This window comes from Buteo buteo, chromosome 21 (assembly GCF_964188355.1).
Source record: "Buteo buteo chromosome 21, bButBut1.hap1.1, whole genome shotgun sequence".
Lineage (NCBI taxonomy): Eukaryota > Metazoa > Chordata > Aves > Accipitriformes > Accipitridae > Buteo > Buteo buteo.
Genome location: NC_134191.1, coordinates 7,066,965 through 7,080,507, shown reverse-complemented (window position 1 = coordinate 7,080,507; position 13,543 = coordinate 7,066,965). Strand labels below are relative to the sequence as shown.

The 13,543-nt window shown below is 35.8% G+C and overlaps 1 protein-coding gene across 1 annotated transcript in view; it reads right to left on the bottom strand.

The window, feature by feature from the left end:
- SUCLG2 (succinate-CoA ligase GDP-forming subunit beta) overlaps positions 1 to 13,543 on the bottom strand; it is a 134,456-nt gene that overhangs the window by 57,990 nt on the left and 62,923 nt on the right. Inside the window, exons 5-7 of the mRNA XM_075052562.1 lie at positions 8,897 to 9,049; positions 7,831 to 7,920; positions 5,344 to 5,440 (exon numbers count right to left, since the gene is read on the bottom strand). Of these exons, the coding sequence (XP_074908663.1) occupies positions 5,344 to 5,440; positions 7,831 to 7,920; positions 8,897 to 9,049 (340 nt within the window). The remainder of the gene's footprint in view (positions 1 to 5,343; positions 5,441 to 7,830; positions 7,921 to 8,896; positions 9,050 to 13,543) is intronic.

Sequence of the window (13,543 nt, the reverse complement as noted above, 5' to 3'; positions counted from 1 at the left end):
TATTTATGAGCAATACAAAATGCTTTCCTTAGCCATATTTTTAGTTTATAATGTTACTAGCTATACACACATTATTTCACTAAAGATTTGAATTAAAACAACTTTAAGCCAATATGTGTTAAATATTATCAAAAGATTACTTTTAAATAAAGAAAATTTAAAAAGTAAATACAAAACTTTTCATCAATGTCAACATCCGCTATGGTTGTAAAAACAAATTAAGAAGTAGTTAAACCTGACTACATTAAATAATAGATACAAAAGACTAGCTAGTAGACATAATATTCACATAAACTCAGCAGTAACAGAAATGCATGTAGAGTGAACTGGTTATTTGCCTATTTACTGACTCATTATTTCTATGGGTTTGCATAGGCAAACACCTCATTAGATTAAGATGTTGTAAGTAAATGTAAGACTATATACTTACCATTTCACTATGTAAGTAATTTGATTTGTACTATATCCAGATTATAATTACTGAATGAAGATAATTAATTTCTCAATGCAAACCAGTCAGATTTAAGTGCCTTTAAATGCTGCATCCAGAAAAATCTAATAGTTTTTCTTTCTGCTGTGTTTTGATTCATATTGCCATTGAAACACATACATTGTACGTGTGCATGTGCTCACAAACATTGTACACATCTCTGCAACCAGAGGTCAAGTACAATTAAAAAGACAATTTTTGGTCTTTGATATAGATACCCATCAATTAATATAACTAATCACACAATCTTTTTGGTGGACAAATACCTCTCTTGGTTTGTTTTTTTTTTGTTGTCTTTTTTTTTTTAATATACAATTGCTTAACTTGGGGGAAAATATCTAAGCAAAAAGCAGACAAAACATTTACACAAACGGGAGAGTCTCAGTTTTATGTCTTGATTTGCATTGGGTTTTCTTGTTTTGGTTTTCTGATGTTGCTGGGTTTTTTGTGTTTTTTTTTAAAATACATTTGATATGTAACCAATACCAGATTAAATTAAAACAGGATCAAATTTTGTTTCAGTGACTGCAGTTTCAGAACTATTCATGAGTGTTGGTGTATAATAAATATCTCCTGGAAGAGTCTAGATCTTAGCCGGTCAACCATCGTGTGGGAATCTGCCAAAAGGAGAAACGTCTGAAGTTCATAATACACTTCTACTGTACTACAGCTGCTTTAATTTTTTTTTAACAAGACCTGTACCATTTTTCTTCTTCAAGCTTTCAGCTCCTTAAATTGCTAAAACAACTCAAACCTAGAGTAAAAGTGCAGTTTCAGAGCTCTGTTTACCTTGCACATGAACATCCTCAATGTCACATTAATAGAATCTAATTTCTACAGAACATTCATCTTTAACAAAGTAACAGAAAAAACACGTATTAATATTTATCAAACCATTTTCACCATCAAAAGCACATTGTTACATGCATGATAGATTATACAAATGAATTTTGCTTTTAAACAAATATCAAAGAAAGCTCCAATACTTATATTCATAGAGTACTTCTGTTGTTTTTGCTAGCAGTTTAGGATTTTTGTCATCTGCCAATTCAACAGCTTACACTGAGAGCAAACAAAACAAAACCCCCCAAACAAATTGGCAGTTACAGGCTTCTGACCCAATAGTGTTAACAAAGAATTTGCTACAAAATTAAACAAAAGGAAATACAAATGGCAATGTATTTTCTAATGGAAATTCACACAAGTGAAAACCACAAAACACAGCAAGAAATAAATCCATCTTAACTGTTACTTTGACAGGAATAATGGTCTTCATACAGAGAGTTATATTTTATCATTAGAAATAACTGCCTTAAGCTACTCAAATGTTCTTCCATTTGTTTTATCTTTATTCTTCTTCAAGACATTTCAGATGGAGAAACTGCTAGCAAAAAAGAAATAAGCACAGGAAGACTTCTGTATATGTCTGCTAGTAAGACAGCTTTCACAGCTTGAAACCCTCTCTGTTTCTGCTCCTCAGCTTCCTGGATGCAAAACACATGGGGAAAAATCTCAGAGAAAACAACATAAAACCTCCTATCATCCCTCATCTTAAGCCCTCCTCACTAAATATGCACAGCCATTCCAGAAAAGCTAAGTTGGTAACTAATCCAAATCAGCTCATTTCTTCCACAGGGCCACCTCATAGTAGTCCAGAAAGGATGCACAGTTAGTACCACCGTGGTTCTTTAGGACCTTTTAGGACCACCAGCTTTGTTTCCCCTCATTCCTAACTGTCCTCTCCTTCACTTGCCCCTAGTTGTCTACCCGTTTCCCCTGTTGGTACCCAGCCAAACACCTCAACGTCTTCAGCACCTCAATGAAGCCCCTATTCTGTTACCTGACAGCGCTGTCTCTGCCCTTCTCAGTGTCTATACACATCTACAGTGCCCACCCACTAACTCCCAAGACATACTTAAAGGTCTTCCTTGCAGGACTACATGGCTGAGATGATGTAGGTACTGAACTGGGGATTCTGTCCTTTGCTCTGCCAAAAGTTATTTTGGCAGAATAGTAAAGTGCTTCTGTATTAGCCGTCTGAACTAGCTTTGAACCAGCAAGTGTGAATACCAAACAGCCCAGTCCTGGCACAAAGAGCTCACCTAAAGCTCATTTCCCTGCCTGATAGAAGGCAATTGTCATAGATGTCCCAATTCCTGACATCTGACTGAGCAAAAGGACTACCGGGTACCTTCCACACTGCCCAGTAGTGTTAAGGTATCTTGGTCAATTAGTCTACTAAAAAAATTATTTCAACAAGTTTTGAGGAAGGAAGTTTTGTTTTTACAGTATCAGTGGTCTTGAACCCACAAAATAAACCTGGTAAGTACATCAGTCATAGCAGACAAACGTACCAATGAATTTGTGTTGAAGTGAACATCATAATCTGCAGGGAAGTTCCAGCAGTTTTTGTTGCACCTATTTTAAAGGTCCCATTCATCTTCCAAAGGTCAAAAGTGCCATGTGTTGCACATTGCTAGAACTTGAAAAATCCAGACCATTCATTTTACAAGGCCCTATTTCATTGTTCTGCTTTAACTTCACTGTGCAACACAAAACGAAGATGTCCTCACCTCGTTCTCAACCGGTTCTAATGAGGCCAATGGATCTATTTAAATGGCAATCTTCAGAACCCAATAGACTGGGAAATCAACAGTCTATTGGGTTCTGAAGATTTCCATTTAAAATACAGCCTACAATAGAACTACACTGGTCAACAGCAGGGCTTTTTGTTTCTCTCCCCCAGTACACATTTCACAAATTGCATAATAACCAATGGAGATAGAGTTAGTTGCTAAGAATTTGACTTATATTTATTAAGCTGAGGGAGGTTTACAATGCAGAAACTATCGATTCAATGCGTACATTATTACAGTACTTCACATGAGCTGGAAATCTGAACACACAGTGCTGCGAAAGTTTCTCAAATAAAAAGAGTTAAAGAATTTGGCGTCTATCCAGAGAGCTAAAGGATTCTGGTGGCAACAACACTAAATTCCCCTGCCCCCAACCAAGAAGGAATTCGAAAAAGGTCTGCTATAAAAGCAAAATTCATACATTCAAGCCATAAATACACTGTTCTAGCTTAGTTTAACCTGAAAACAGCTCATTATGTAAAAAAAAAAAAAGATGACACATTTTATCATTTTTATCATTGTCTCTGAATTATCCTCATATAATAGACAAGATATTCCTTTTTGTATTTGTTTTTAAAATGCCACTTTACAACAGGGCACTTCAGTGTCCCAGAGCCTACTTTATAACAAAGACCACCATCTTTTAAGCTGTGTTAATAAAACACTCTGGGGCAGGATTTGTTTTACATCTTTTAGACATTTTCAGAGTTGATTACCAGCAGAATTTTCCTTTTAAGCTGTGGACAATTCTCTGCCAATTCTTTTGTATTTTGTTTTTTAATGAAAAGGGAAAAACAAGGTTGGACAATTGGAAGAGACTGTGTAGTTTCTAGCCACAGTTCAGCTTCTGAATTCCTGACCAACTGAGCCAAAAATATGGATTTTTAGTGAAAAGCTGTTTATTTTACAAACTAGCTATGGGCACATAAAAAGTATTTTAAAAATGCTAATTCTTTCCATTGGTACTGACTCCTATGAGGAACTCGTGTTCTTAACTGACGTAGCAGTGATCTTTTTCCAAAAGTTTCCAGAACAGCAATTAAGCAGCCACATTCCTAATGTCTGTTAAAATGGGTAAAAGCTTTCTCTTTCTGTTTTCTAATTTCCACTTTAATCTGTAGGCATACCTTATAAAGTTGTTGAAAAGCTGGAATTGTAGTTTTTGACAAACATTGATAAAGAATACTCAAGTAACACCCATCAGCACTTCCCAACGTCAAACTTCTCTCAAATCACAAAATGACACCGTAGGTAGGGCTTCTACTAGGAAGTCACTAGTGGTTGTGAACAGCAGCCTTTGACACCGAAGTCTCAGCGAGCTCCCCCCGAGTCCACAACTTCTCATCATTACCCATTTAAATCAAAGACAAGAAATAAAAAAGGGAAGGGGCATGAATACCGTAAAATATTGGCATTAGGAGTGAATGCATGGGTAAAAAATGCCCTGGCATCAAATGAAGCAGCGAGGTGGTAACTACGATTCACCTGGATCAGCCCCACTGTTTCAAAATACCACAGGCATCTTTACTTCCTCCCCTCTTCGCCTTTGTCCAAGTTAGTTGGACAAAAATGACAAATGGAAGGAAAGGTTTCAGCTGGAAACCCAACTACTAGAATGTTGTGAAAGCTAACCTAGCTCCTTATTTTCACCCTATACCTTCTTAGCCCTGTATTCACGGTGGAAGCAGATCAATTACCCTTTTTTGTTCCCAAAGGATGTAGCTAAGTGTCAGTTCCAGCTGGAATTTCTCTTGTGCTCTAGTAGGTTGCAGAGTCATGAACTTACAATTTTAAACTTACCCATATGTTTACAAACATAAAATAACAAGTTACTTTCCACATAAACTCAGTAATTCTAGCAGCATTAACAAAAAAAACCAAACCAAACCAAAAAACACAACAAAAAACCCAAACCCAAAAAATCCCAAAACAAAACCAAGAAAAATCCAACTTTGTACAAAGAGCAGAAGAGCAGAAAATGTTGCTGTTTCTCACCAAGCGTAACATGTAGAAGCCAATACTTCCAGTATTTGGATGAAATAACAAAAGGTATTGAAATGTAAAATCTGCCATGGGAATATTTATGAATGTTACTTAAATTACATTACAAAATGAAATTAATGCAAAGCTGCTGCTACAGCCTTCTATGCAATTTAATTTATAGTTTGCATAAATAAAGAATCATAATGCATTCAATTGTTTCCTTCAATTTCTTACCTTGCCCTTCTGGAGTTTCACCAAAGGGATTCACTTCAACCTGAGTGGCATCAATTTTCAAGAAGAGATTATACAGCTTCTTAATTTGATCTGCTGCCTAAATTTGATCAAGCGATTTACAATTACCACACAGAAAAATAAAAGTTAATGTTTTCAAGGCAAAGGTAAACCATTATTGATTATTTTTAAGGTATTAAATGGCACACTAGCTCTAGATAACTGCTTTTATTTCTGTTTTCTTAATCATATTTATATAGTATCACAAATAGCTATAAAGTAGCATTATGATACTGCAAAACATTTAGTAAATGTGCATTTAAAGACTACATGAACTGGAGATTTTCTACAAAATAAATGGCACTATTACTATGACAAGTTTAATTTGAAAAGTGCCTAACAGCTCATAATGACATATTCTCCAGTATGCTGAGATCCAAGTTGCATTCACGTTAATCAGTCTAAATTCAGAAATCATAACACAGTATGTGCACATTAGTGACTTCAGAAAAAAAATATAAATTTCTCCTTCCTACATCAGTCTGAAATGTTTTCTTGAAGAAATTATGTCAGAAGCACGCTTGTTTACTCTTTACAAGATACTCTTGCTTGTTCCTTATTGTTCCTCACATCTATCTCTGTGACTGGTTCTGTGGCCGAAAGTATTGTGACTGACTACTAACTTCCAAGTCTTTTGCTCTTATAACATTTTTCGATTAACAGAACAACTTAAACAACAGCAACGTGAACGTGCATAAAAAAATTCCTTTGGTTCATTACACACTGACAACCTATTAGCTGAACTAAGTTTGCAGATGCAGAAGTGCACTAATAAAGAACCATTCAAATTTGTTCCTCCATTACTGGTCAGTTAACTGAAGTACACAACCCAAAAATATCTGGGACCTCTCCTAGTAAGCAAAGTGAATGAGAATAAAAAACCAGAAGTCAGCTTTCTCCACAATGTCATTCATAAGAAAGAAAACATTACAACTGGAAAGACTCAACCCCAGTACTGCACTACATCAGGAAGAACACGGTGAGGGATGTTCCCATCTCCCTCTACTCAGTCCTGACCCAGCAGCACCTGGAGTGCTGTGCCCAGTTTTGGTACCAACATGTCTAAGACTCTATAAAGAGTTACAGTTTGGAAGCAGCATACGAATTGCTTATGAAGTCTTCCCTGCTCAAAAGTCATCAGCTGAAGCATTCTCAGTGGTTTTGACTTGAAAAAAAAATTATCAGTTATAAATCCGCACCCATCAAGGCAGCAGTTTCCTTGGCATGAATGCGCCGGTTGACAAACTATCCTGATAACACATGGCTAAGGCTATCAACAGTGATGCTAGGGAGGAATTCCCACTGTGCAATCCCACATTGACTCTGGGCAACCTGCAAAGCTGTTGTTGCCCTAGTACACTGCTGTAATTTTAACAGATCACCAGAATCGCTTAACTTTTATTAAGGGCTGCTCCATCTTTCAGCACCTCTCTGAATCAGGCAGCTTAATGTCAACATTTCTCTTTCTCAAGGTCTACAAGTACTGAGCCTCTTCGAGGCAAAGCATAAAATCCCAACTTAGAAATAGTGAATGTATAAGTAAACACTAGGATTTGTCTGAATAAAAACTTTGTCTCTATGCTTCACTAAATTCCTTTGAGTTAAGGAAAAGAACTGCATTCACTGCAGCATTATTTAAATGTATTGTTGAAAAGTCCATATATTGCTGTTAATTATTAAGTACCAGAACTCTTCAAGGGTTGAAAGGTTCTACATAATCATTCCTCCTCATTAGATATACAGCTAAATCTTCAGATGTGTTAATCAAGTTAATGATTATGCATTTGTAAATTGCATGGTTGGGATGGAAAATAATTAAAACTGCTGAATTAAAAATAAAGGAGTTCTACAAAAATGACTGTTTGATACTACTGAAAAAAACTAGGCAAAAGTAGCCTAAACAAGCTTTCCTCTTCACTGCAAAATGATTCATAAAAGCAAAATATCTTGCATATTTGTATACAATATGGAATTCCAATATATATAGAAAAGAGATACTGAAAAAACAAGCTGGCAGCCTTTTGGTTTTGAATTGAAGACTGGGGAGGGGGGAAAAAGGCTTCAATTACACAGAAAGATACACTTCTACTTCTCCCCATATTAAGGGCCAAATTTTCAAAAAAAGCTCTACCCATGCAATTCACTGAGCTTCAACAGAATTCCAATGAAATCAAAAGAAACCCACATGGTGTAACAGCATGTTGTCATCAATTGCTTCAAAGACCAGGGACTTTCACTTTAGAACAATAAGGATCTTATTCAAATTGCTAAAGCCTGTTGACAATTATATAGGTGCAATTGAGTATTTAAAATGTCAAAACGGTCTTGATCTAATGGACACTTAGCCTTTCATGTCTATTTGGAAAGCATTTATCATATAGCTGGGCTAAAAAGGCTTCAGTAAAATCTGAGGGAGTAGAGTCAGGTTACCTGCTGTTGCAAAGGTCCTTTGAATCCCAAATTTTTTGCCATTTGCAATGCCTGATGATCCTTTATGCCTTCAAAAATATCTATTTCTTCCTGTAACAATAACGTGCATAAATACAACTAAATATTCAATCTGAATGGAGATTTATAACTTCAAAAGGAAAACACTTAGTATACATTTGCAAATTAGTAATTAAAGCATGGCTGTTTGCCAAAGCTTTCAGACTGAGGCTATAGCAGCTGCCTATAGGGTATGTTATAATTACCACACCAGCTATGAAACAGTCCTTCCAAAAAATATATAATTCTTCAGGGTGGCATGCTGACAAGACAATGTGACACCAGTTTTCACTTTTAATTACTGTACAGATGGCGTTGACGAATATTTAGTCTGTTAATTTTTATGACATCTTCTGGAATATTTTCAAGGCGATGAGTATCACTGCCCAGTAACACTGTGAAGTTTATGTAATTTTAAAATGCACATTAAATATTTTTACAATTTTTTGAATAATTATACTTGATTGTATCAATTATTTTCCCAGATGAATAGCTTCTCTACTCATTATCATGCCACAGTAACATAAAAAATACTTAAATATAGTCATCGTTAAGAAAGCAATTATAACAGTTGTATTTCAGATGTAGAAGTCATCCAGGTACAAAGAAATAATTAACAACTCTGTCAATTAGAAAAAAACAACCCCAGAAACAATAACCATGTTGGCACTGACCCACTTGTGATAAAACTGTGTACCTTCCTGAAAGTGAAACTCACTCACAAAACATTTCAGATATTAAGTTTAACATATCATATATAACAGCCAGATTTAAGCTCTTTTTCTAATCAAGCTGGAGATACAAACACTAACAAAAACAGGTGTTAAACATGCTTCATTCTTCTACTAGATGACAGATCTGATCCCCTATTTGGTGAAATACAATTTTTATGGTTCTTATTGTCTTCTTTCCATACATGGAAGAAGGAAAAATGGAAGGGGGAGGGGAAGCTATATTCTTTTGGATAACTGACAAGGAACATTTTTAGTGTAAAATATTATTTTAATACCTTAAAGATAAGTTCTGGGCTAGTAACCGCAACTTCTTCTATGTCAACGCCACCCTGTGGACTGCCAACCATAACAGGTCCATTGCAAGCTCTGTCCATCAAAATTGCGAAGTATGTTTCCCTGGAAATATTCAGTGCTTCTGCAACCATCACCTAAAAATGAATATAGGGAAGAAAAAAACCCAGACTAGCAACAGTTCTGATGGTTCCATCTAGCTGGTGAAGCGGAGAACATTGTGGCTCACATTTTCTGCATTGCCTTAAAACGCAGCAGTGTGATACCTGCTATCCTGAAAAGAAATGTTTGTTTCACTGCTTTTACAAGATATTACAAACCAGTGATCTTTTGCCCAAGAAATCCTCTCTCCCTAAATAAAAGACTCCTCTGATGCTGCTGTTCTCACTGGGGCATGTACCAAGCAGTGTAAACCAGGAACACCTAATTGCTGGGGTTTTCCCAAGAAAAGAATCGTTGCTGCTGCTGTGTCCAGAAAGGGGACCTCCATATTACCTTTTTATTCCCAGCAAGCAATTTAACATACTGTCCCTAGAAAAACTTGAGTCACAAGGGAGTACAGTTTGCAAATCACATAGATGTAAGGGAGGCTACGTTGGCTTTCAGATGCATCTCATCAGTAGTGCCGTTCCTTACCAGTAAAGTCTCAGGCTTAAGTTCTCTCCCTCATTCTGACAGAAAGCCATCCCGCACTTAGAATCTCAGCACTGAATTCCTACCCCACTTAAGTACTTACTAAGGAAATGGGTTTACAGATAATTCTGCCATCCAGCTTTTTACTTTCAGTTTAGAGACACAAGTAGATGTGGGACCTTCAGATACTGGCACAATCCAGAAACATAATTTATTTTTCCGAAGAGCTATTAATCTCTATTTATTACTATAAATTACAGAGCCCTTTCACACCAGTATCTGACAGATAGCTCAGCACACAACAACAAAGATGATTCAAGTCCTCCATCTTTGGAATCTACAAGTACTCACATTAAAATTGGGTGGGAAAATGGCCCATATAAATTCTTTGTTACATTTTTTCTCTCTTGCCAAAAACATGCCAAAGTCAAAGTCATTTTAGTATTACAATAACTGTACCTTCCTCTTCATCTGAACTGTCAATTTTTGTAATAGTTTAACAATAGCTATTGAAGCAACTTCAGAGATTAAGTAGTTTTGCACTTGGCAAAGGGCTCACAAAACTATGTTTTGATGCAAGAATACTAAATTCCCCCAAATGTTCTTCATCTTAAGAAGTAAAAAAATCTGCATATGATCACTACTAATTGTTCCTTATAACAGGTGCCACAAACTCAGGTGCAAAGACTGTAAATCTGCTCTGCACTACAGTTTTGCTTTTCAACCGGGAAGTTGAGCAGCCACCTCTGCAATTTGATTAGCAGCATAGCTTCTCCTTACGACAATCAACTATATTCTTCCTTAGCACAGCTACTATTTCCTGCCTTTCAATGGAAGTAGCAGAAATCAGGAAAATCTCTTCCCTAAGATTAATATAATTAAGAAGGATTAAGCAGCAATGTTTTTCTAACATGGTCTGTTTATAAAGCGACAGTTTTGAACAATGATTGTAGATGAAGATCATCAGTCTGAATGAAACATGAAGTGAAATTCATTCTACCAGTCAGCAGTTCAAACTCCTTAGATCTGAAAGGCATGTATACGTACACCTGCAGTCTTAAAACTCTGCCCACCCGGCAAGAAGTGTTCCATCAAATAAGTATTCCTGGGGTTTTCATAGTTCAAGGACTATAAACAAGAAAGATGCACTATACTTTCACCCACATCACTTCTTTGACATTCTACTCCAGAGCACATAAGAAAGAATGTACGTACCTTCTGCCTGGCTGTACTTCTTAACAGAACAGAAAAAAAGCAAGAGACAAGGAATTAAATAAAGTCCTCTGTGCTCAGAATGGAAGAAAATATGCTATTTCTTTACGGTTTTTTTGACTTGGAAGAAATTTGCTTTATAGTAATTCTGTTTCCTTCTACTTTTACCTTGCTTTATTCATAGAACATAGGGTGATGTAAAGGAATCGTTCAAATAAGTGACTGTTCAAAAGCAAACTAAAGAAAACTAGGGTGATGGAGGCAACTAAGAATGTAGAAAACTACCGTACTACTTAAAAAGCATCTGCCTATTTTAGGCTACTATAAAAGGATGCTAAAAGCCAACTTCAGAAACATAGCTCAGCTACCTACAAAGATTTGTCAAATTAACAAGCAAAGATATGGAAAGCATCCTTGATTTGCTACCATTAGTCTTTTTACCTGCATGCATGTTTTCACGTTCTTACATAATCTGCATCAATGTATCTGAAAAACGTGAATCAACTGCTTTAGACATAGGTCAAATAAAACCAATTGGTGCTACTGGATCTTGTCTGAGCTATTCAGACAGTTTCCACAGTGCTCAGGAACAGGGCCAGATTTAGGATGGGAATCCACTCAACAAGTCTTGAGGAATATATTTGCAAGCACAGCAGGTGGAACTTACATTATTAAATCAAGTATCTTTTCAACTGTTAGTTCTGACCCGAGTGATTTTCCTCACTATTGCTAATTAACCATGTCAACATTGACAAATACTTCTCTGTCTTAATTCATAAAACCATTGAGAGTCCATCTACTTCATAGTAGGCAAGCTTACTGCAGAGTAAAAATTGTCAGACTTTGCAACATCTCTCATTTCTCCCAATGAAAAACAGTTTCTTTCCTTCACCATCCTCCCTGTTTGATGCAGAGCAAATCCAGGGAAACTGGTGTTCAAGGTCTTTAAATATTATTTGTTAAAGTCTACCTATCATTCGCCTGACAAAACTTATGCAAACACATTAATGAACAGTTAAGAGTAGTGAAATTGAATCTACAGACTGTTGACTCTTCTCATATCTTGTCTGGTTTGCTTATGATAAAGAATGTGAAGCATCATTATCGGTTTACCACATCAGGTTTATATTTAAAATGTCCTGGGGAAAAATCAGTTTTCTTTAAAACTCCCTGACAACTTCAAGCTTTCCTTCTTAAAAACAATTCACTACCTAAAAGTTTAAGTCATACATATAATTTCATAAGGGTAACTATAACAGTTCTTTTATACTGAATCAAATATTCAAAATGTTAATTTTGTTATTGCTTGGAGAGAAAACACAGGTAGCAAATTCTCAAGTTGTCATGATAAGAGAAGACTGTCTTCTCAGATAACCAAGCTCTCCAAATTCCAAGCTGCCATAAGAGGATTTTATGTAAACTCACAAAATAGCTTCCAAGTTACAAGGGAACTGAGGAGACTGCTATTTATTTAAGAAACATCAATCTAAAGAAGCACAAACATGCTTTAAATTCTGTAGTAGGCGCACAGGCTGAGAAAACAAGCTGAACACCATTTTCTGCTCCATCATTATTCTAATTGTAGAAAATTTCTCTTATTCTTTCCTCAGAAATACATGTAAAAGGTACAAGACTTCCACTCCCTCACTTGACACCAGCTCATTGATTGCCTCACAGAAAATGAATTAATAACTATTTTCCTTCTGAAAAACATTTATTACCTAAATTTTTTAAAGCATGAGTTCAAACTTTCCAGAACACCAAAAATTTCAAAAAAACCAAAACCTAAAAACATGACTTTTCTTTTCCTCCTGAACTGCAATTTTCTTTAAGTACATGTACACACACATATTCTTACATACACATACAGAGAAAGTATATGCCTTGAAATAGAACAAAAATGCCAGCTATTAATTCTCAACTTCCCCACTGCTCTTAGCAAGCTCAAAGAGTCTGTCCAGCATTTTCTGTGCACTAACCAAGCACTACATTAAATGACATCTTAGACATAGCTAAACTTATACTTTTAATCATATTACTGTAGTTCGCCCCTTGATTAAATTTTCAGTGTTTGACATTGTAGCCCTGATACTACAAATCTGAATGCCTCAACTCCTTTAACTACTTCTAAGATCCTAGAGTGAGCTAACTTTGGAAAAGATAAATACTTTTAAAAGACATTAATTTTACTGTGAAATGGTCCTTTGAAGACCTAGATGCATAATTTTAAACATGCTTTCTTCACTATCTAACTAGCAATGAGGAAACCATCGTCCAAAGTGTTATGTAATGAATTAATTTAAAACAGGGTGCATGCTCTTTCCATACACTACCAAGAATCAAGATCTTAACACCAAAAATATAAAACATACTATTACCTTGTTATATATGTGTGCAATGAAGATATGAATTGGCCTATGGCTTTTAAAAGCCAACTCTATAATCATGATGGAAGTCTATGACAACAGATGAAAAGCATCACACTGGTTTATCATGCATCAATATTAAAATACTTGCAAGCTGTGTCCTGAAAAGTTTCCATGTAAGCCTATAGCAATGGAAAAATACAAAGTCTATCAAGGCTATATACTTTCCTGTACCACCAAAATAAATATCTGAAGTTCAGCAACGCAAACTTCACCTTAAACTTCACATATGCCCTAGCTGCTTACTCTTGACCATTGTTTATTCATACAAGCAACGTGTGGATGGGGAGGAAAGCAGTTACAAGTTAAATCTTCTATAGCTATTCTATACATGATACAAAAGTCATCTTAATATAAATC